General features: G+C 48.6%; 1 protein-coding gene across 1 annotated transcript in view; it reads left to right on the plus strand.

Annotated features, from left to right (window-relative positions):
* Positions 1 to 19,610, plus strand: part of LOC138297008 (calpain-13-like) — a 511,734-nt gene that overhangs the window by 113,659 nt on the left and 378,465 nt on the right. Inside the window, exon 6 of the mRNA XM_069236526.1 lies at positions 19,018 to 19,198. Within this exon, the coding sequence (XP_069092627.1) occupies positions 19,018 to 19,198 (181 nt within the window). The remainder of the gene's footprint in view (positions 1 to 19,017; positions 19,199 to 19,610) is intronic.

The following is a 19,610-nucleotide window of genomic DNA, read 5'->3' on the forward strand; positions in this document are numbered from 1 at the left end:
GCCACTAAAATTGTTAATACTCAAGTAATACTTCTGTCTTGTGAACTGCATTCCCTCTTTGATGATGAAAGAACTAATTTGGTAAAGATGATGATATTTCAAAAATTGGTGAGATAATTTTAAGCTGTTGCATTTGTTTTGATAAATTGATTGGTTTGACTCTTAAATGTTATGTTTATTTTGCCTTGATAGTAGGCTAGGGGGAAGAATTAGGGCGTTATAGCGAAGTTGCCTGTCTTTCCGCCAGACCGCATATACGACAGTGGGGAGATGAAACGGCTGGCGGAAAGGCGAGGTGCTGGTGTGCCGTCCAACAGCATAATATGTGGTGGTCAGACTGCCAAGGTTGCGGTGGTCCGACTGCCACAGTGCGTACGCCGATCCATGGACCGCCATATTTGTAATGAGACCCTTAATGTAAACAAGCTCTTGCGAGCACTGTAGGAGACTGGCTCTCTATATAGTGTACGAAAACAATGTGCACTGTGCCCAGAGTAAAGCAACCCCATCTTGGTTTCCAGAGGTAAAAGCTAGACCACCTAGTGCTCTAATTTTTATGGTAGCTTGGTCGAGCAGTTAGGCCAATCTTGGAGAAGCGCTAAGCATTTATTATACTCACAGTATCAATAAATGTGGACGCACACTCAAAAGAATAACTTTAGGACCAAGATCATCAAAACTGGGTAAGCGCTTTTTAAGTTATGATTTTTCAAAATTTAGGGAATGTCTTGTCACTGCCAGGGACACTTGGAAAAGCACTGCACAGGCGGACTTCAAGGTGAGTCTGATGGGTCCCCTTGGATGGTAGCGATCACAAGGAGTGGGTGACCCCTTAGGGCACAGCTGGTTCTCTGGTGCAGGGGCCAGGGAGACCGGGTGCCGAGCAAATAGGTGAGACAAGAGCTGTGTGCAAAGGTGCCCTTGGAACCAGGAGACAGGTCACTTTGAGGGTAGATTGTAGGTCAGCAAGGCCACTCGGAGAGGGGGTGGTTCTTATGGATCCTGAAGTCCCTCAACTGGAGCTTGCTTCTGGTCCTTGGAAAGTCCAGAGTGGACTTTTCTTCTGGGTGTCCCATGTTGGGGGCCAGTACCCCTGGCTATTTCACGATTCAGCCATTGAAGGTTGCAGTACCACCAAACTTGGCACTTTTCCAGGGTTTGTCCTCTGAGTCCATCAGGTGAAATTTGGTGTGGCTACTATGTCTGGTTCCTTGGTCAGCGGCCGGTCGGTGAACTGGACTTCCCTTATCTTTGCTTCTTTGTTGCAGGGAGTGATACTTTCATAGTGGAGGAAGGTCCTTGGCAATTTGCAGAAGGATGGAGGTCCCCTAGTTTTTTTAGAGTCTTTACAATGACCAGTTAACCCCTCTGCAGCGATTACCGAGTCCTGTTTGTCAAGGCAGGTTTTGGGGCCTTTTTCTTTGTGCAGAAGGTCTTCTGTTCTCGAGCCTTGTGTCTTCTTTGTTGCTGGCCTTCTTGTGTCCTTGGAATCTGATCTGCATTTAGCGGGCATAAAGGGGAGTTTCTATTAGTGACCAATATGGCATCTACCTTAGGGTGGCTACACCCACTTTGTGACCACTTCCTGTTGGCAGAGGTCAATCCCTATCCCTGATTGGCTATTTTCCTACCATGCAAGATGGAGAGAAATGGACTGGAGTGGCCACCTCACATGCAGAACCTTAGGGGTTGTGCAGTCTGGGGGTGGTCACTCCTCCTGTCCTTTGTGCATTTTCCTGCTGTTGCTCCCACCAAAAGTGGGGGATTTTAATGGGGGCAGCCATCTGCTGCTAGCAGTTTCAATGGTAGCAAGCCCTTTGAAGCTTGCAGGCAGGGCTGTGCACATTCCTGGGGGAGGAGGTGTAACACCTCTGCCCAGGAAGGGCTTTGTTTTCTGAACCCAGAGAGCAAAGGCTGTCACCCCAAGGTTCCAGAATTGTGTCTGTTGGTGGCAGGCTGGCTGTGACCAGCCATCAACCATGCCAGGGTTAGTTAGCTTTTGCAGGGCTCACCTCCAAAGGTGGACCCCTGGGTACCTTTTGCATGAAATCCAATACTGTTACCATTTGGATTTATTATTCTGAGTTTTTTTTATACCAAACAACCCAGGGTTCAAAGTGCCCATCATGTAGCTGTGAAGCTCGTACTGACCAGTGTCCAGCACATGCATTTAAAACGACTGCTCTGTTCACTTACTATGTCCCAGGTTTGGCAAGGACACAGTAGGGGAATATTGCTCATGTATTTGTGCCCACACATGCAGTATAGTGTGCCCTGCTTTAGGGCTGAGAGGCCTGCCAGAGGGGTGACTTACCTATATTGCAGGCAGTGTGTAGTGGACAGGTCACACGGGTTGTGTGCCATGTCAGTTTCACATTTTAGGATTGCACCAGGACACTCAGCCTGAAATGGCAGTGCTGGGTGCACTTGGATGCATGGTCCCTGAGGGTGGCAAAATCTGTACTGCTGCCCTAAGGGACCTACACTTAGTACCCCATGCCCTGGGTATCTAAGTACTAACTACTAGGGACGTATAGTGGCAGCTAAAGGTGTTGCCAATTGTGCCAATGCATTACAAAGGTTTTGGGAAAGAGATCTGGCCCAAGGAACATGGTTAGCAGGGGCCCTGGGCACTAGCATCTTTGAAACCACAGCAAATACCAGGCAAAAAAGTGGGGGACTAACAATGTCAAAAGAGGCACTTTCTCACAAGCACTACATCAAGGGTGGTGAACACTGCCTGCATTTACTCTTTTGGAGTTTCTGCTGCAAGCATCCTGATAAAACGCTGAACGAACCTAATCTTAAAACTCTGAACAAACCTTATCTTAACTTGAAGACTATGGGTCTGATTACGACCTTGGCGGATGGGATACTCTGTCACAAACGTGATGGATATCCCTCCCGCCATTTTTACAAGTTCCATAGGATATAATGAAACATGTAATTCGGCGGACGGGATATCCGTCACATTTGTGATGGAGTATCCCATCCGCCAAGCTCGTAATCAGGCCCTATATCTAAAATGATATAGGTGGTCATTATGACATTGGCGGTGTCTGTTAAACTGGCGGTAATACCGCCAACAGGCTGGCGGTAATTACCGTCAAATTATGACCATGGCGTTGATATTTCCCATAGACAGCCAATGTACCACTGACCACAGCAGTAGCCATCAACAGCCAGGCGGGAGACAAGGTACAGCCCATCATATTATGACATGGCAAACTGCCAGGATTTCCGAGGCGGTACCAACGCCATCAAAAGCCTGGGGAAACAGAACACAGAAACAAAAGACTCACCAACAAGTACACAGAGGACTCCGCTGCCGACATGGAACCGGCACGTCAACTCTTCCTGATGCTCTTCTACGCCATGGCCCTCCTGGAACACCAACGCCGACGAAGACAACAACGATGAGTACAGCCACCTAGCAAACAAGGGAGGGAGGGAGGAAGAGGAGAGTGACAAACACACACGCACAACACACACCATTCACACACACACACCATACACAGAACCAGCTGCAGAGTTAAACCAATGTCACAGAGCACATGTCAAAATGAAACAAGGACCACAATGATTATCAACAAACACTGTAATCTGATGCCAACAGCCACCATATTGTCCATTTGAATATAAATGCAGGTGACAATGTCCAGAATGGGCCAGTCCAAAGTACAAGAGGGTCACTTGGCCACAGGGCACAGTCCAAGGCCCAACTTGATTCCTGAAACACTCCGGAATCCACTTCTCAGTGGCATCATGTTGGAAATAGGCAGGCACCTCAGGAGGAGGGGCGGGGGGCACCTCAGCTGAAGTGGGGGCTCAATGCCCATCTGCCTTTGGTGGGGAGTGCAAGGTCACAGTCACTGAAGTGGGGAACTTGCCCACTGGTTCTGGTGGGGGCTCCTTGTACAACAGTCTGCTTGAAGTGAGGGAACCTGTGCCTTAGCTGGAGGTAAGGGCTACTGGCTTGTGCTGGAGGTGAGGGATCCTGTGCCTCAGCTGGAGGTGAGGACTCCTGTGCCTGTGCTGGAGGTGAGGGCTCCTGTGCCTGTGCTAGAGGTGAGAGCTCCTGTGCCTCAGCTGGAGGTGAGGGCTACTGTGCATGTGCTGGAGGTGGGGGCTCCTTGCCCTCTGCTGGTGGAGTGGGCCTCTTGCCTTTCATTGGTGGTTGAGTGGGAACCTTCCCTTACATTGGTGGTTGAGTGGGAACCTTCCCTTTCTTTGTGGTGGAGGTGGATCTTTGGCAATCTTTGGTGGTGGAGAGGGATCCATGTGTCCCCTTTTGTGACAGGTCCCCTTGGTTTTTGACATGTCACTTCTGTCCTTGCTCCAGGTCTAGGAATCGCCTCCACTGTCCCCTTCTCCTGTCCCTTGCTTTTCACCACCCTAGTCCTCCCTTATTGAGCCGGAGGTGCGCTCTCAGTAGGAGGTATCAGCCGTCACACTCTTGGGCCCCTTTGTACCAGTAGCTGATGATTTGATGGGAGCATTGTCAGACTGTTTGGCTGAGGTGCTGGGCTGGGTCATTGGTACCCTGCTCTTATGGGCAGAATGGGGAGTGGAGGGGGGAGGGAGGAGGTCAAGACGTGCAAGGAAAAGCTTCTTAGGGGTGTTGGGGTGGGAAGTGGGAAGAGGGATGTGAGTGGTTGTCAGAGGTGTATGTCTGCTGGACTTGGATGCAGGTGCATGGACAGTGCAGGTGTGAGGTGGATGGCTGTTGGGTGTCTGAGTGCGTGTGTTTGTGTCCCCTAGGAGGGGGGGCAGACAGGGTGGGAGAGGACAAAGGGGATGCTTGGATGGGTGTTGTGGAGGTGTCTGCAAGTGAGGTGTGTGTGCTGCTTTATGTGGTGATGGTGGTGGTAGCTTTTGATGCAGTGCATGCAGGTGTGAGTGCTGATGGGACTGTGAGGGAGGAGGAGGAGAAGGAGGAGGAGGGGGAGGCACTGGAGGCAGTGGATGTGGTTGTGTGTGCAACTGTCTGTAGTTTGTGTGAGTGCTTGTGGCCTGAAGTGTGCTGCCTGTGTTTGACTGTGCTACTCTTGTGTGATGTTTTGTGTGCATACTTGTCTGTATCTGTGCATGGGATGGGTTGGGGTTGAGGAGACTGGGAAGTGGTAGTTGGAGTGGGGGTGGTAGGGACAGAGGCTGGTCATCAGAGAGGAGGCCAGAGCCTGAAACAATCTCTGTAGGGCCGCCAACCCACCGTGGATGCCCTCCAGGTATGCATTGCATTGCTGCATCTGGGATTCCAGCCCCTGGATGGCATTCACAATGGTAGATTGACCTACAGAGATGGATCTCAGGAGGTCAATAGCCTCCTTACTGAGGGCAGCAGGGCTCACTGGGCAGGGCCTGAGGTACCTGAGGCGAATGAGATGCTCACCCTCCTGGGTGAGCGGGCACGGGCAACTCGGTGGGGGGCTACTGGGAGGGTGGTGCTGATACGGGGTGGTGGCTGTACCTGTAGCTCGGGTGGTTCTAGAGGTGTCCACCATCCCCAGGGAGCTTCCATCGGAGGAGGAATCAGAGTCAGTGTTGTCACCTCCTGTCTCTGCAGTGGTGCTCCCCTCGGCCTCCGTCCCACTGGTCCCCTCGGTGTCGGTGGACTCTACCTCCTGGGTCCTGTGGGATGCAGCTCCCTCAGTCACCAGTGCCCCTGCTTGTCCGCCGGATGATGCTAATGCACACATAGGCAGGATGAAAGAAGAAAATAGGGAGAGAGAGAGAAAGGGAGCACCTGGTCAATTACAGCACCAACACCACAGTTGGCATACACATTACCATCACACACAGGGATCAGGATTGTGCACTATGCATCGCACTGGCATTCCATTGGCTAGGTGCAACTTCAAGATGAGAACCGACCACCGCCAACTGCACCCCTCCTGGGACCCACTAAGCCCTGTCTGACATGGAATACAACCTAGCTAGGTAACTAGATTTTGCTATACACCCATTTACCTTGAGCTGGATCACGCAGCAATGGCTGAGCTGGCATAAGGGGCACCCACTAATTGAAACCCACCACCAGTATCCCATGCCACCCAACAATAATTGTTGTCACGCTCACTGTACTCACCCTCTTGTGGCTGCTTTGCTGCCCTCAAGCGCCCATCCAGATCTGAGTAGGCCACCGCCAGTATGCGGGCCATCAGGGGGGTCAGGTTCCTACGGGCACCCCACCCTCGTTGGAGGCCATCCCAGGCTGGGCCTCCGCGGTCTTCCGGGCCCAGCGTCTCAGGTCCTCTCACCTTTTCCTACAGTGGGTGCTCGGCCTCCTATAGACCCCCAGGGTCTGCACGTCCTTGGCGATGGTAGGCCACAATCCCTTTTTCTGATGGGCGCTGACCTTCACAGGTAACACAGACAGGAGGACACTATTAACTATACAATGCAGCCTGTTACACACATGGCCCACAAATAACATTTCCATCTCCATTGGCACACACATCACCTGGCGCTCATCATGTACACTACCACCAGACATACCCCCCACCCAACTGACACGCTGCTGGCAGACACATCTCCATGCAACCTTGTCACATGCATCGTGCCCATGGTGTACTCACCTGTTGGTCTGGAGGCACATACAGCTGTTCATACAGGGGTAGGACCCCATCCACCAAGCGCTCTAACTCCTCCGAAGTGAAGGCAGGTGCCCCTTCCCCAGTCACACGGGCCATGGCATGATCCAGACACAGGTCACAGCAGAACACGCAGTGGAGGTGTTGTCCTGTAGAAAGTCAGGAATCAGGTGAGGTTTTAGACATAACATGGCGGTCACGTCCACGGCGGTGTACACCGTCCCCACCGCCGGTGATCCACATTGGCCACTGTACTCCATTTTAGCCAATGAGGAATAGCAAGACGGGGCAAGACCGTTACCTCACTTTCACCTGTCCATACTTACAGGACAGGCAGTCACCATTTTATGGTGATGGACAACATTCAGAAATTAGAAGCTGCATCATTGCTGTAAATTGCACATACATTGCCATTCACATTGCCCCATCACATAAATGCTCTATGTGCACGAGGTGGTGGTTCCATTGTTCAATTTGTGACACCCTACTCACTCTTGTGACCCTTAGATACCTACCACTGTGGAGGAATAGGAGGAGGAGACAAGACCCCATGTACATACCCCTTGTGGACTTGGCTACACTGGAGGACAGGCACATAATACTCCCCTATAGACTGGACAGGACCACAATCACAGAGATGTGTGCACAAATGGAGCCTGATCTGATATCAGCTATCCGTCATTCCACTGGGATCCCCCCTCCTGTGCAAGTTCTATCAGTGCTCCATTTCCTGGCAACTGGTTCTTTCCAAGTAATAGTGGGCTTGGCAGCAGGAATGTCACATCCAGTGTTCTCAATCGTGCTGGCAAGGGTTTTGTCTGCCTTGCTCAAACACATGTGCAGCTAAATAACTTTCTCCCAAGTGGCAGATTTGGTCACTGTGAAGGCAGGATTCTATGAAATGGGACATATACCATAGATTATTGGGGCGATTGACAGAACACATATTGCGTTTGTCCCCCCGGCGCAATGAACAGGTGTTCAGGAATCGGAAGAGTTTCCACTCACTCATTGTGTAAATGGTGTGCCCGGAGGACCAGTACACCTCCCATGTCACTGCCAAGTATCCTCGGTCAGTGCATGATGCCTTCCTCCTGAGGAATAGCAGCATCCCAAATGAGATGGCACAACTACAGAGGCACAGGGTGTGGCTAATATGTGAGCCAGAGTCCCCACCCAATGTATGTCAGTGTGTGCCTTCAGGAGTTATCCCCCTACCATTGTGTAAGGCTAATGTTTGTCCCTCAATACTTGCAGGTGACTCTGGCTACCCAAACCTATCGTGGCTCCTGAGCCCTGTGAGGAATGCCGGGACAGGGGCTGAGAATTGGTATAATGAAGCACATGGGCGAACCAGGCGGATCATAGAACGTACCTTTGGCCTCCTGAAGGCCAGGTTCAGATGCCTCCATCTGACAGGTGGATCCCTGTGCTACTCCCATGAGAAGGTATGCCAGATAGTTGTAGCATGCTGCATGTTGAACAACCTGGCCCTCAGATGACACGTGCCTTATCTGCAAGAGGAGAAGATTGGAAATGCCCCTGTGGCAGCAGTGGACCCTGAGGACAGTGAGGATGAGGAGGCAGAGGATGAGGATGTGGACAACAGAACATCAGTTATACGTCAGTACTTCCAATGACACACAGGTGAGACAACAACAGGTCATTAATTGTATGCCATCACAGTGTTCAGGTCATTTGCACAAGATGTAACTGTTACCATAATTGCACATTTTCATCATATAAAGCACTATCACTCAAGTTGTGTTCAAGGGTGTTTATTGTAGTGAAATCTATAGACGGAATAGTGCAATGGAATGGGGTGATGGTAGAGGTAAGTCCAGGGTATTGGTCCAGTCTGTTTGTAGCACAGGTCCAGTGTTCAAGGGGCCATAGGAAGGGGAGCAAAGGTAGTTTAAAGTGGACAAGGTGACAGGGTGGGACACAAGGCGTTCATTCAGGAGGGTCTCATTTCCTGGCAGTGATCTTGGTCTTGGCAAGTGTCTCTGGCATCTGTCTGGGTCGCAGGGAATGTTTGCAGGGTGGTTTACCTTCTGCAGGGGGAGGGGTGCTGGTGGCCTGTGGTTCCTGTGGCAGGGCCTCCTGTCCACGAGCTGCAGCAGATGTGGTGGGCTGGTCAGTTGGCTGACAAGTGGAAGGGGCCTACTGGTTTGCTGTTTATTCCCTCATGATATTGGCCAAAACAGCCAGCACCCCTGCTATGGAGACCATGGTGGTGTTGAAGGCCTGCAAATCATTCCTGATCTCCTGATAGTGTACCTCCTGGAGCCACTGGTTCTCCTGCATAATGTCAAGAATCTGGCCCATCTTGCCCTGGGATTGTTGGTAGGCCTACAGGACATTAAGGAGGGTCGGTTCCTTGAGCCTGTCCTCCCTCTGGCACACAGCTGTTCTCCGAGTGTCCCTGTCCCCCTAACGGTGTCCCCTGAATGGTGTGCCCACTGCCACTGACCCCAGGACCCTGATTGTCTTGGCTGTGAGGTGTGGACTGGGGGCCCTGTACAGGTGGGCACACTGCTGATTGAGGTGTCCTGCGGACAGAGGTGTGGGGATGTTGTGTGGGTGCTGTGGTGTTGGATACTGAGGGAGGAGGCTCTGTGGTGGACTGGGAGTGGGCTGGGGTGTCTGACTGACCAGTGGTCCCTGGTGGGCCAGGAAGTTAATCAAGATACAGATGTCCAGAGTTACTGTCATCACGGGGGCATCTTCTGTTGGGGGACTGGATAGCCGTGGCACCTCCTCGCCGCTAGGATTGGCTGGGGGACCTGAAGGGATGTATGTGATGTATTATGCATCATGCCTGTGATATTTTCTATATCCCTAGCTTCCCCTATATCGTTGCTGTTGCCCTGCCCCCTTTGTTTGTGTATGGTGATGTATTGTAGGATTGTTAGTTCCCCATGTTGTGAATGCATAGGTGGTGGGCGTACATGCAGGGCTGGGAGGGCTGTACATGCAGTGGGTATGGCATGCAGGGCTTGGCATTGGGGTTAGTGATATGTTGAGGTGCACTGTGTGGGATGGAGTGGAGTGTTGTAAGTCAGGGTGAGGGGGTGAGATGGCATACAGGTATGGGGGGTTATGGGTAAATCAAATCAAATCATTAACATTTATAAAGCGCGCTACTCACCCGTGCGGGTCTCAAGGCGCTAGGGGGGAAAAGGGGGGTTATCGCTGCTCGAACAGCCAAGTCTTTCGGAGTCTCCGGAAAGCGGAGTGGTCCTGGGTGGTCCTGAGGCTGGTGGGGAGGGAGTTCCAGGTCTTGGCCGCCAGGAAGGAGAAAGATCTCCCACCCGCCGTGGAGCGGCGGGTGCGAGGGACGGCAGCAAGTGCGAGGCCAGCGGAGCGGAGGGGGCGGGTGGGGACGTAGAAGCTGAGGCGTCTGTTGAGGTATTCCGGTCGCTTGTTGTGGAGGGCTTTGTGTGCGTGGGTGAGAAGACGGAAGGTGATCCTTTTGCTGACTGGGAGCCAATGCAGGTGTCTCAGGTGTGCGGAGATGTGGCTGTTGCGGGGTACGTCGAGGATGAGGCGGGCCGTAGCAAATCTTGGCTCACCAGTGTCCAATCCTCCGGCAACTCCAGTGAGTCCCTCAAGATGCAGTATTGCCATGACTTGCTCCTCCCATGCTGTCAGCTGTGGGGGAGGAGGTGAGGGTCCACCGCCAGTCCTCTGGATAGCGAGCTTGTGTCTTGCTGCCATGTAACGTACCTTCCCCCGTAGGTCGTTCCACCTCTTCCTGATGTTGTCCCTTGTTCGTGGATGCTGTCCCACAGCGTACACCCGGTCCACAATTCTCGGCAATAGCTCAATCTTCCTTTCAATGGATATTTGCTGTACCTGTGCTCCAAACAGCTGTGGCTCTACCCTGACTATTTCCTCCACCATGACCCCCAACTCTTCATCAGTGAAATGGGGGTACCTTTGTGGGGACATAGGTGTTGTGTGGTGTGAGTTGTGCAGTGAGTGTTGACTAATGTGGTGGGGTGTGGGGTGCGTGACTGATGGCTGGGTGTTAGTGGTGTGTGTAGTTGTGTCTGTGATTTGCGTGTCTGTCTCTTGGCTATATTTCATGTTCGTAAAGGGTTGTGGGTAATGTGGTTATGTGTTTTATAGTGGTGTTGGTGGGTGGGTGTGGTTTGTGTATTAGTGTCAGATGTGTTTTTTTAGTATTGGCCAATGTTGTGTTGTATTGTTTTTGGGTGGCCATTCTGACTGCGCCGGTGTGTACCGCCAATGGTTTACCACTGTTGAATGTCCGCCATGGTGATTCGTGGGTCATAATGTGGAGGGAGTTGTTTTGTTGGTGTTGACTTACCTTTGATCTGGCGGATTTGTGTTTGTGGCAGTATTCTATCAGTTTAGGGAGTGTGTCATAATTTGGTGAATGGATGTCCGTCTCAGCGGTGGTAAGCGGCCTTTACCGCCAATGTCAAAATGAGGGCCATAGTCTTCAAGCTAATGACTAGTCAATGTCTGTAGGAAGGGTTCACAAAATAAGCATTTTATATTGTATGTTTTTTGGTGACTAAAATGGGAATTACGATTCCAGAAATACATAATCAAACTCCTGTTTGGTAGAATCACATTTTTCAATACAAGTGATTCGAAGAGAGCTACAAGTAATAAGGAACAACAGAATTGAGGCAATAAATACATGTTTTTGGACTTATTGACAGACACACTTCTATTCACCTCATTTTCATTCTTTCATCATATTTCTCATCATAAACTTTTTATCCTCAGTGGAATGAATTGTTGGTGTGTTTCTTTTCACTTCTTGCCCTCAGTGAACTTCCTGTGGTGTTCAGGCCACACATCTTGGATGGGATTGCGAGTGGCAATTCTGAACCCAGCTAGGTGAGGTTCCTAGGCAGGTTTGAAAGACAAAGTGGATGTGTGATCCAGAGGAGCTGATAGCAAGTGACAGTGTACTTCCTGGAGTGCCATGGATGAAGAGGAGCGATAGTCTTTGAGAGCATTTCGTGGCAGGTGGGGAGTTCACCGCTGGAGAGAGTCCACAGACAAACAACTTGGATGAGATATGCCAGTAACTAATGGCAGTACCCAAGCTGGATGACCAGCAAGTGTTGGGCATCTACAAATAACACAGGTCACACAGGAGGTTTACTTTCCTGCTGACACTTTCTGGAGACTGTACTGCAATAAACAAATCACAAGAGGGGCTAGGAGGACTTGTTTAAATTTCATAGAGGCACTTCTAAAAAATAGCAGAAGAGGTGGTACCGACCTGGGTGACAAGGCTGAACTTTCATACAGAGAGCCTGCTATCTTGAGTAAAATAGTGGTGCTGTTTCTGACATTGCTGAATAAATGGTGGACATTGAGCCTGCAATAAAGACAATACATAGTATGTTGGAAGGCCTCACTGGCAAAAGTTAGGCTGTGGAGTGTGAGTACGGGAAAGCCATGCAGAGTGTCCAGTTACGGGCCTCTTATTCAGCGGAGGTTGATATCGACACATAGGACCTGAAGGCCTTAAAAGGCAATGCAATAGGTGGGATCCATAATTCAATAGCTGGTTGATCTGCATAGCTGTCCTCTGTAAGAAATTGAGTTATTAGTTAAGAAGGCATGAGAGTCATCCAATCCAATCCAATGTCAGGGTGAACCATAAAAGTCACTGACAAAACCTGTGCTTAACCCTCTGGTAGCTTGGCATAAACATAGTCAGGCTTCATTTAGAATCAATGTGTAAAGTATGTACGTGGCACTCAAACAGTACTAAAGTGAAAGCACAACACCACGTAAATCCCAAACAAATTTAGAAGCAAAGCGTAAAAAGTAATAAATAAAAGGATACTAAAATAACAGAAATCCAATAAATGGAACTGTTGTCCTAAATTTTTAAAGGTTCTGTTGAAAATAGTTCCAAAAAAAGAAAGGCCAAGATTTACGAGAAAATGACAGAGCCCGACGCAGCACCAAATTTGGCATTCCTACACAACAACAATCTTCAGTGGTCTTTTGCTCTTTCTGTGTGTGCTGCAGAAGAAGAAATGAACAAGGAAAAAAAAAGCATTTCTCTTTATTGCGCCATGCTAATGCCAACCCTGGGGTGGCATTAGATTTTGGCACTGCCTCAGGTTTACGAAAACTTGTAAATCTGGGGCAGTGGCAAAATGCAATGAGTGTTGCTATGGCACGCCCACAGCAACACCCATCCATTGCACGCCCCTTCCACGCAAAGTGCTGTGTGTGAACGGGCCTTATTTACAAGGTGGCAGTAAGGCACAAAAAGTGGCTTAAGGCCACCTTGTAAATATGACGCAGTGCATAGCGCCACCAGAGTGTCACTAAAAGTGACGCTCCGGTGGTGATAGGGCCTTGTAAATCTGACCCAAAGTGTCTTTTTCTATCTGATTGCGGTGGACCGGGTCAAAGTCAAAAGTTCATTGTGACCGCGCTGGAATGCAGGTCAAATACAGGAACCAGGTTTGTCATGGCAGAGAGTTTACCTTCTCACACAGACCAGTTCTGCTTGAGGATCCTCAGCTTCACAGTGGGGGGGCTGTGAGGGGATCATTGTTGTCATGAACAACAGGTTGCTGTCAGAGCTTCACGTTGGTGGAGATGAGTGTAGTCATTTAGGATGTGAAGAGCACAGAATCTCTGAATTTTTACCCAGTGTAGCATTAATGCAGTTTGTAGGATGAAGCAGTGCACACACCAGTCATGGGTCCAGGACCTGGGGGAGTGGCATCTGTTAAGGACTGGGACTCACTCCAGCAGAAGCCAGTAGCAGCGTTCAAGCAAGTCCATTTGGTGCTGGTCAGCTTGTCAGTTGAAGGGGAGGCCTGTGGAAGATTGGTGTGTCTCTGTAACACAAACAGAAAGTCAGCCAACTGACACTTGGAGTCACTTCTGGGTTCTCGGGTTCACGGCAAACAGGTGCAGTCTTCGTTCTTCAGACAGAGCAATCCCTCACCTGAATTTAGGTCTAGGAGTGTTCTGGTGAGAGGTTCCGAGGCTGCCACTTTTATACTCAGCACCAGCCTGTGTGTGGGGGACCATCTCTATCTCTACCTCTCCACTTATTCTGCTCCCAAGGTCCCATACCACTGGGCAGATTTACTATGATTTTGTGTTTGTATTACATCACTTTCATGGTGCATGCTGGATGTAAAATCATTTTCGCCATTTTCTAAGCCACGCAAAGCCACTTTACATGGTTTGCATGGTTGTAAGATACAAAGTAATGCTATATGTGCATAGTGCTGCCTTGCCTTACTTTGCATCAGGTTGGCGTTACATAGGTGGAGCTTGGGCATTCCCATGCATCCACCCATGTATGTTGATGCAAACCCTGATCTACAAAGACTTGTAAATCTGGGCTTGCCCCAACATAGTGCATCTACCCAACAAAGGCACAACAAGAAAAAATATCCTTGTTTCTCTTTGTTACTTCCTCTTTCTGTGTGTGCTACATTCCTCCACAGTTTATTTTTGTGCAGGTATGTGTTCCTTCCTGCACAAAAACAATCCTGCTTGCAATTCAGGCACTCTTGCATCATGATGCAAGGGGGCCTGTGTTCGTGCTAGGCAGCACATAGATGACCAGCACAGGGAGAGAGTGCGGAAGTGCCCCATATTTGGATAGACATGGTACATTTCTGCTCTCTCCCTGTCACACAACACAGCACAGCAAATTCCCCTGCTGCTCTGTAGTATGTGAATTTTTAATAAACATTCAGTCTGATAGCTATCCTCACTGGCCATCTTGTTCAAGTTCTCCTTTTAGAAGTAAGCACTTTTCTTCCCACCTGACATTTTACTACTGCAAGCACATTGTTCTGTATACATCTTAGCTTCTCTTTCAGTTGTAATCCTCACACTAGTGAGTAGCTGAAGACAAAGACAATCTCCAGCAGGGGTGGCTCCTTTGCAGTTGCAAAGGAGCATCACCCTACTGGTTGAGCCAGCAGCTGAAAAATAAAATTATATTTTAATATTGTTTTATTTTTCAGCTACTGTCTCAGCCAGCAGGAAGGGGCGGGCTGGTCCATGGGAGGGCTGTGGAGGGGCAATGGAGTCACTGCACAAATTGAGCATGTCAGTTTGACCGGCCGTATTAGGTCAGCCAAACTGGCATGGGCAGTTAGGTTTCTCCAAACCAGCTGTGTTGCACTCCTGGTTTGGAGAAACTGCACAGACCCCACTGCACCATCTGAGCGGCAGACCAAGCCGCTCGGACCAATCTTGCTTGTCATAGCATGAGAGCAGCACCAGAATTGCTGGGAACCTATGCTGGTGTCCCAGGGAATGCTGGGGCACCACATCGAGGGAAGAGGATTGAGGCAGGTGGCAGCGACAGCAGAAGAAATAGGTACTTAAAAAAAATATATATATATGATTTTATTCCCCCTTCGTACCGCCCCGCCCCTCCCCTTGAGATCTGCAGCAGCTGCTGCTGATCTGCAGTACCTCCTTTATTGTAAGATGTTTAGCTTACCACAGCCTGCTGTATTTCATCGCTATAAATGAGCACAATAAATCACTCTGGTCATCATGTGCTCATTTTAAATGCTATTATTATTATTATAAGTTTAATGTGTGATACTCTGAAAAGTGTTTGTTTTGACATTACATTATGGCCCATATTTATACTTTTTGACGCAAAACTGCGCTAACGCAGTTTTGCGTCAAAAAAATTAGCGCCGGCTAACGCCATTCTGAAGCGCCATGCGGGCGCCGTATTTATTGACTAACGTTAGCCGGCGTTAGCCGGCGTTAGCCGCCGGCGCCGTCTGGTGTGTGTTAAAAAAAACGACGTACACCAGGCAGCGCCGGCGTAGGGGGATATGGGGCTTGGGCATCAAGAAATGGGGCAAGTTTTTTTCACTCCCAACCCCCATAGAAATGACTCCTGTCTTAGCAAAGACAGGAGTCATGCCCCCTTGCCCAATGGCCATGCCCAGGGGACTTCTGTCCCCTGGGCATGGCCATTGGGCATAGTGGCATGTAGGGGGGCACAAATCAGGCCCCGCTATGCCACAATTTTTTTTAAAGAAAAACACTTACCTGAACTTACCTTAATGTCCCTGGGATGGGTCCCTCCAGCCTAGGGTGTCCTCCTGGGGTGGGCAAGGGTGACAGGGGGTGTCCCTGGGGGCATGGGAGGGCACCTCTGGGCTCCTTCGGAGCCCACAGGTCCCTTAACGCCTGCCTTTTGCAGGCGCTAAAAAACGGCGCAAAAGCGGGCGTGCGTAATTTTTTTTGACCCGCCCACTCCCTGGCGTGAATTTTGCCCGGGAGTATAAATCCGACGCACATGCCTCGGAGTCGATTTTTTAGACGGGAACGCCTACCTTGCATATAATTAACGCAAAGTAGGTGTCCACGCTAAAAAATGACGCTAACTCCATGGACTTTGGCGCTAGACGCGTCTAACGCCAAAGTATAAATATGGAGTTAGTTTTGCGTCGAAATTGCGTCAAAAAAAACGACGCAATTCCGGCGCAAACGGAGTATAAATATGCCCCTATGTTTTGCACCAAAATGTGTTTTTACCAACTGAGGGCCTCATTGAGAAGCCCCTTGCACCACCGCTGTTTCATTTTTAGGCAGCACTAGCAATGCACTACACTGCTCCATATTTACAAACTGACGCATTGGGCCCAATGCGTCAGTTTGCATTGCACCTCATTATACCTGCACCAGGTATTATGTATGTAGAGTGGGCTTTCGCACAGAAAAATCCACATAGAACTGATACAGTGTCATTTATAACTTTTCACTGCATCAGTCTACAAAATCACTGCATCAGAATTGTACTGCCTGCTCAGATCAGGCCTAAAATTGACACAGGGCTTTTTTCCAATGGGGCTCTCCTAGCATTGCTGGAGTTACATTAGTTTAATGATGCAACTCCAGCAATGCGTCACTTTAGCGCCAACTGATTCATCAGAATTTCTGACGCATCTGTGAAAACATGCACCATGAAGTTCTGCTTTGTAAATACCGCGCATCCATGGCGTCAGGGGCTGTGCGGCGGGCGCAAAAAATCTGATGCATCAATGACGATACGTCAGTTTCTTGTGAAAGGAGGCCCTGAATTCTTACGAGTAGCTTCACCCTCTCTTACTTCACATCCATCCTCTTTTCCAGCACCCAAACAATACAGTAACACATGGCAATTACCCTTTACTGAAAATAATCTACCAGCTTGAAAAACGTCAAACATATTTTGTATAAGTCATTTCAACGTAGAAATCCAGAGACGAGATAGGAAGATAGTCTTGTCGGATCATGAATATACTACTCTTAGACCTTAAGTGCACATAAACCCACCGGGTGTGGAATAAATGCAACTCACGGGTCAAATGCATCGGTACAGGGCTTGCAGAGGGTGTGGGTGCAGTGGGCAGTATACAGGTCTTGTGGATGTTTTTGTAAGTTTCTGCCTGATTATCAAGGGTCAGTAAGCATTGCGTGGAAATGAGAGGATTTGATAGGCATACGTCCTGTTTGTTGAGTGTATGTTTTCAGCCAGCATGTACTGTAAGTGATGGGATTTGACTGATGGGTGCTCTTGATGCAGAGGGTTTGGCTGTTGGGTACACTCTGCAAGTGTGTCTGTCGTAGTATACTTCCTTAGGCTTTTTTGCTGGTGTGGACTAGTTAAGTGTCACAAAGTGTTGATCAGGTGTGTTTGTGTGTACTGATCCAGCAATGTTGGGAAAGTTTGGTTTGTGAAGTAATCACAGGCAGTACATTTTGCCTGAGAGGTGAGGAGAACCTGCAGACAGGTGTCGGAGAGTGTGTTTGGAGTAGGTAGGTAACTCCAACTGCAGTCTTAGGACAAGGTGCACCTCAATGGGTGTGTGTTCTGATTGTGTTTCCTTGTTTCTGGGGGAAGGAGTGATTCTGCTTTTCCTAACCATAGTGAATGAGTGCATGAATGGCGATGTAGTAGTTAATATGTGATGATGCATTAAATGTTGGTGTAATGAGCTGAGGTAGAGACCATCGTCTGTAACAGTGGAGGGGGAGGAAGGTGTCCTATTAGGACTTTTGTAAAGTATGCTGTGCATTAGGGGCTGTCACATGAATGAAGGAGTTGGGGTAGTGTACTGCTCTTATGAAATCCTTCAACACTAGCTTCAAATATTCATTGACTCTGCTAGACAAACTCTAGACTACATCAATAAGTGCGGGGAAACGTATCCAGTCTGTGGTTTTTCAATTGGGTATCCATTAACAAGCATAAATGAACTCAGAGTTCCATTCTCCAAGTAATTTTGGTCCATAAGTGTATATTTATGGGTAGAAAATAAACATTACAGGAGTAAATAATTTACTACAGCCTGTTAGTAATGGCTGTGTACATTTTGCACTAGGAAACCCCACTCAAAAGCGTAAAGAAGGTGGATGAAGGCCTGATTTGGCTTGAGAGTTGGTGAACAACCACACGCTTGTGAGTTTATTGGGATTCACAAACTCTTTTCCAGCTGTTTCCCACCAGGGAAATGTTCAACGATTTTCCCCAGCAAAGCGGAGGAGTAAATCTCCTTCTATTTTGGAAAGGCAAACAAAAACCTCAACCTTCAATGGAGGGGAAGGGGGTGCAGGACAAACGTTTTCTCCACGCTGCAAACTGTTCTTCCCCATAGGGAGAAAAAAGAAATAGAAACATTTTTCGATTGTGCAGAAGGGCTTTCTTCCCCGTTTTGGAAATGTATTCAGTTGCCAGTACCACACTGGTGAAACAGCAGTCCCATGCATTGGCAGTAGAGCACATGGGAAACAGTAAATGGTGCAGCACCTAATCATACTCCTGAAAACGTTGGTTAAATGCAAAATGGTGTAAATCTACATGGACTACTTCTACATGGAGTACTTTTGCAAGTGCAGATTATTACGATTTTTGTGACTGGCCTCAGGGGATTTAAATGATATTTCCCAAAATAAAGGCAGATCACAGTTTAGTGCAAAAGACAATGGGGATATTGTACAAGTGCCTAAAAACGAATGAATGAAACAAATAAGACATGTTCTACAAAATATGACACATACAGAGACGAATTTTTATGCTTGTTTACCGCTCCTGCTTGGGGAATCCTGCAAAGAAAGTAAGACTTCTTGGTAATCACAGATGTACCTCTAAACCAGTTTATCCTGTTCCAGAGCTCACACGATGGTAATTAAAAGCGTTTGGCATTCCGATAATTGCTACCCTCGAGGGAGAATTTTGATGGGTTTGTCAGTTGCGGGAATTAAACAGTCTTTCTTCTTCATGTCTCTGTAGTAGAGTTGCACTCAAATATTTGCTGTAACAAAGAACCTCTCCATGACCCTTTTAATTCCACCTCTTTGAACTCACTCTGTTGTGTGTCAGCCTTCATGAATCACTCGTCTAAGACCAATGCTCATGTCTCCTCTGCAGGCTCCAGGGGTCCTATCAGAATCTGCACTGGGGGGACCCGTCAGAGGCATTTGTGAACTTCTCAGGCGGAGTGGCTGTGTCATTCAACCTGAAGGACCCGAAGGTGCACAAGTTCGATCTTTGGAAGATTGCCAGTTTAGCAAGTCGAAAGGCACTGATGGGTGCCACCGTTGGACAGCAGGTGACTGATTAAATATGACACATTATTAAAACGATGTTTTATATAGCAACTTATAAAGTGCTCAATGTTTAATGGAGTTTCGGTAAAATTTAGTATTACAAAATACAAAAAGGAAAGTATAAAATTAGAAAACATAGGAACGCGATATCATTAAGTGGAAATTCACTTGTGTGTTATTTCATAAACGAATATGCAGAAGGATGTGGTACAATCTAGACCACATGTTGAAAAGCCTTTTTGACTCCTAAAACAGGATTCTCAATGGATTTAGGTCCAGATTTACAAGCCCCTAGTGCCTCCTTGTGCCACAGTAGTGTCATTCTTTTTTACGCTAATGTGGCTCAAGGAGGCGATTTTCGCCGTGCCATATTTACAAAGTGGTGCAATGCATGCATTGCGCCACTTTTCAACC

Source organism: Pleurodeles waltl, chromosome 5 (genome assembly GCF_031143425.1).
Source record: "Pleurodeles waltl isolate 20211129_DDA chromosome 5, aPleWal1.hap1.20221129, whole genome shotgun sequence".
In the NCBI taxonomy this organism is placed as follows: Eukaryota; Metazoa; Chordata; class Amphibia; order Caudata; family Salamandridae; genus Pleurodeles; species Pleurodeles waltl.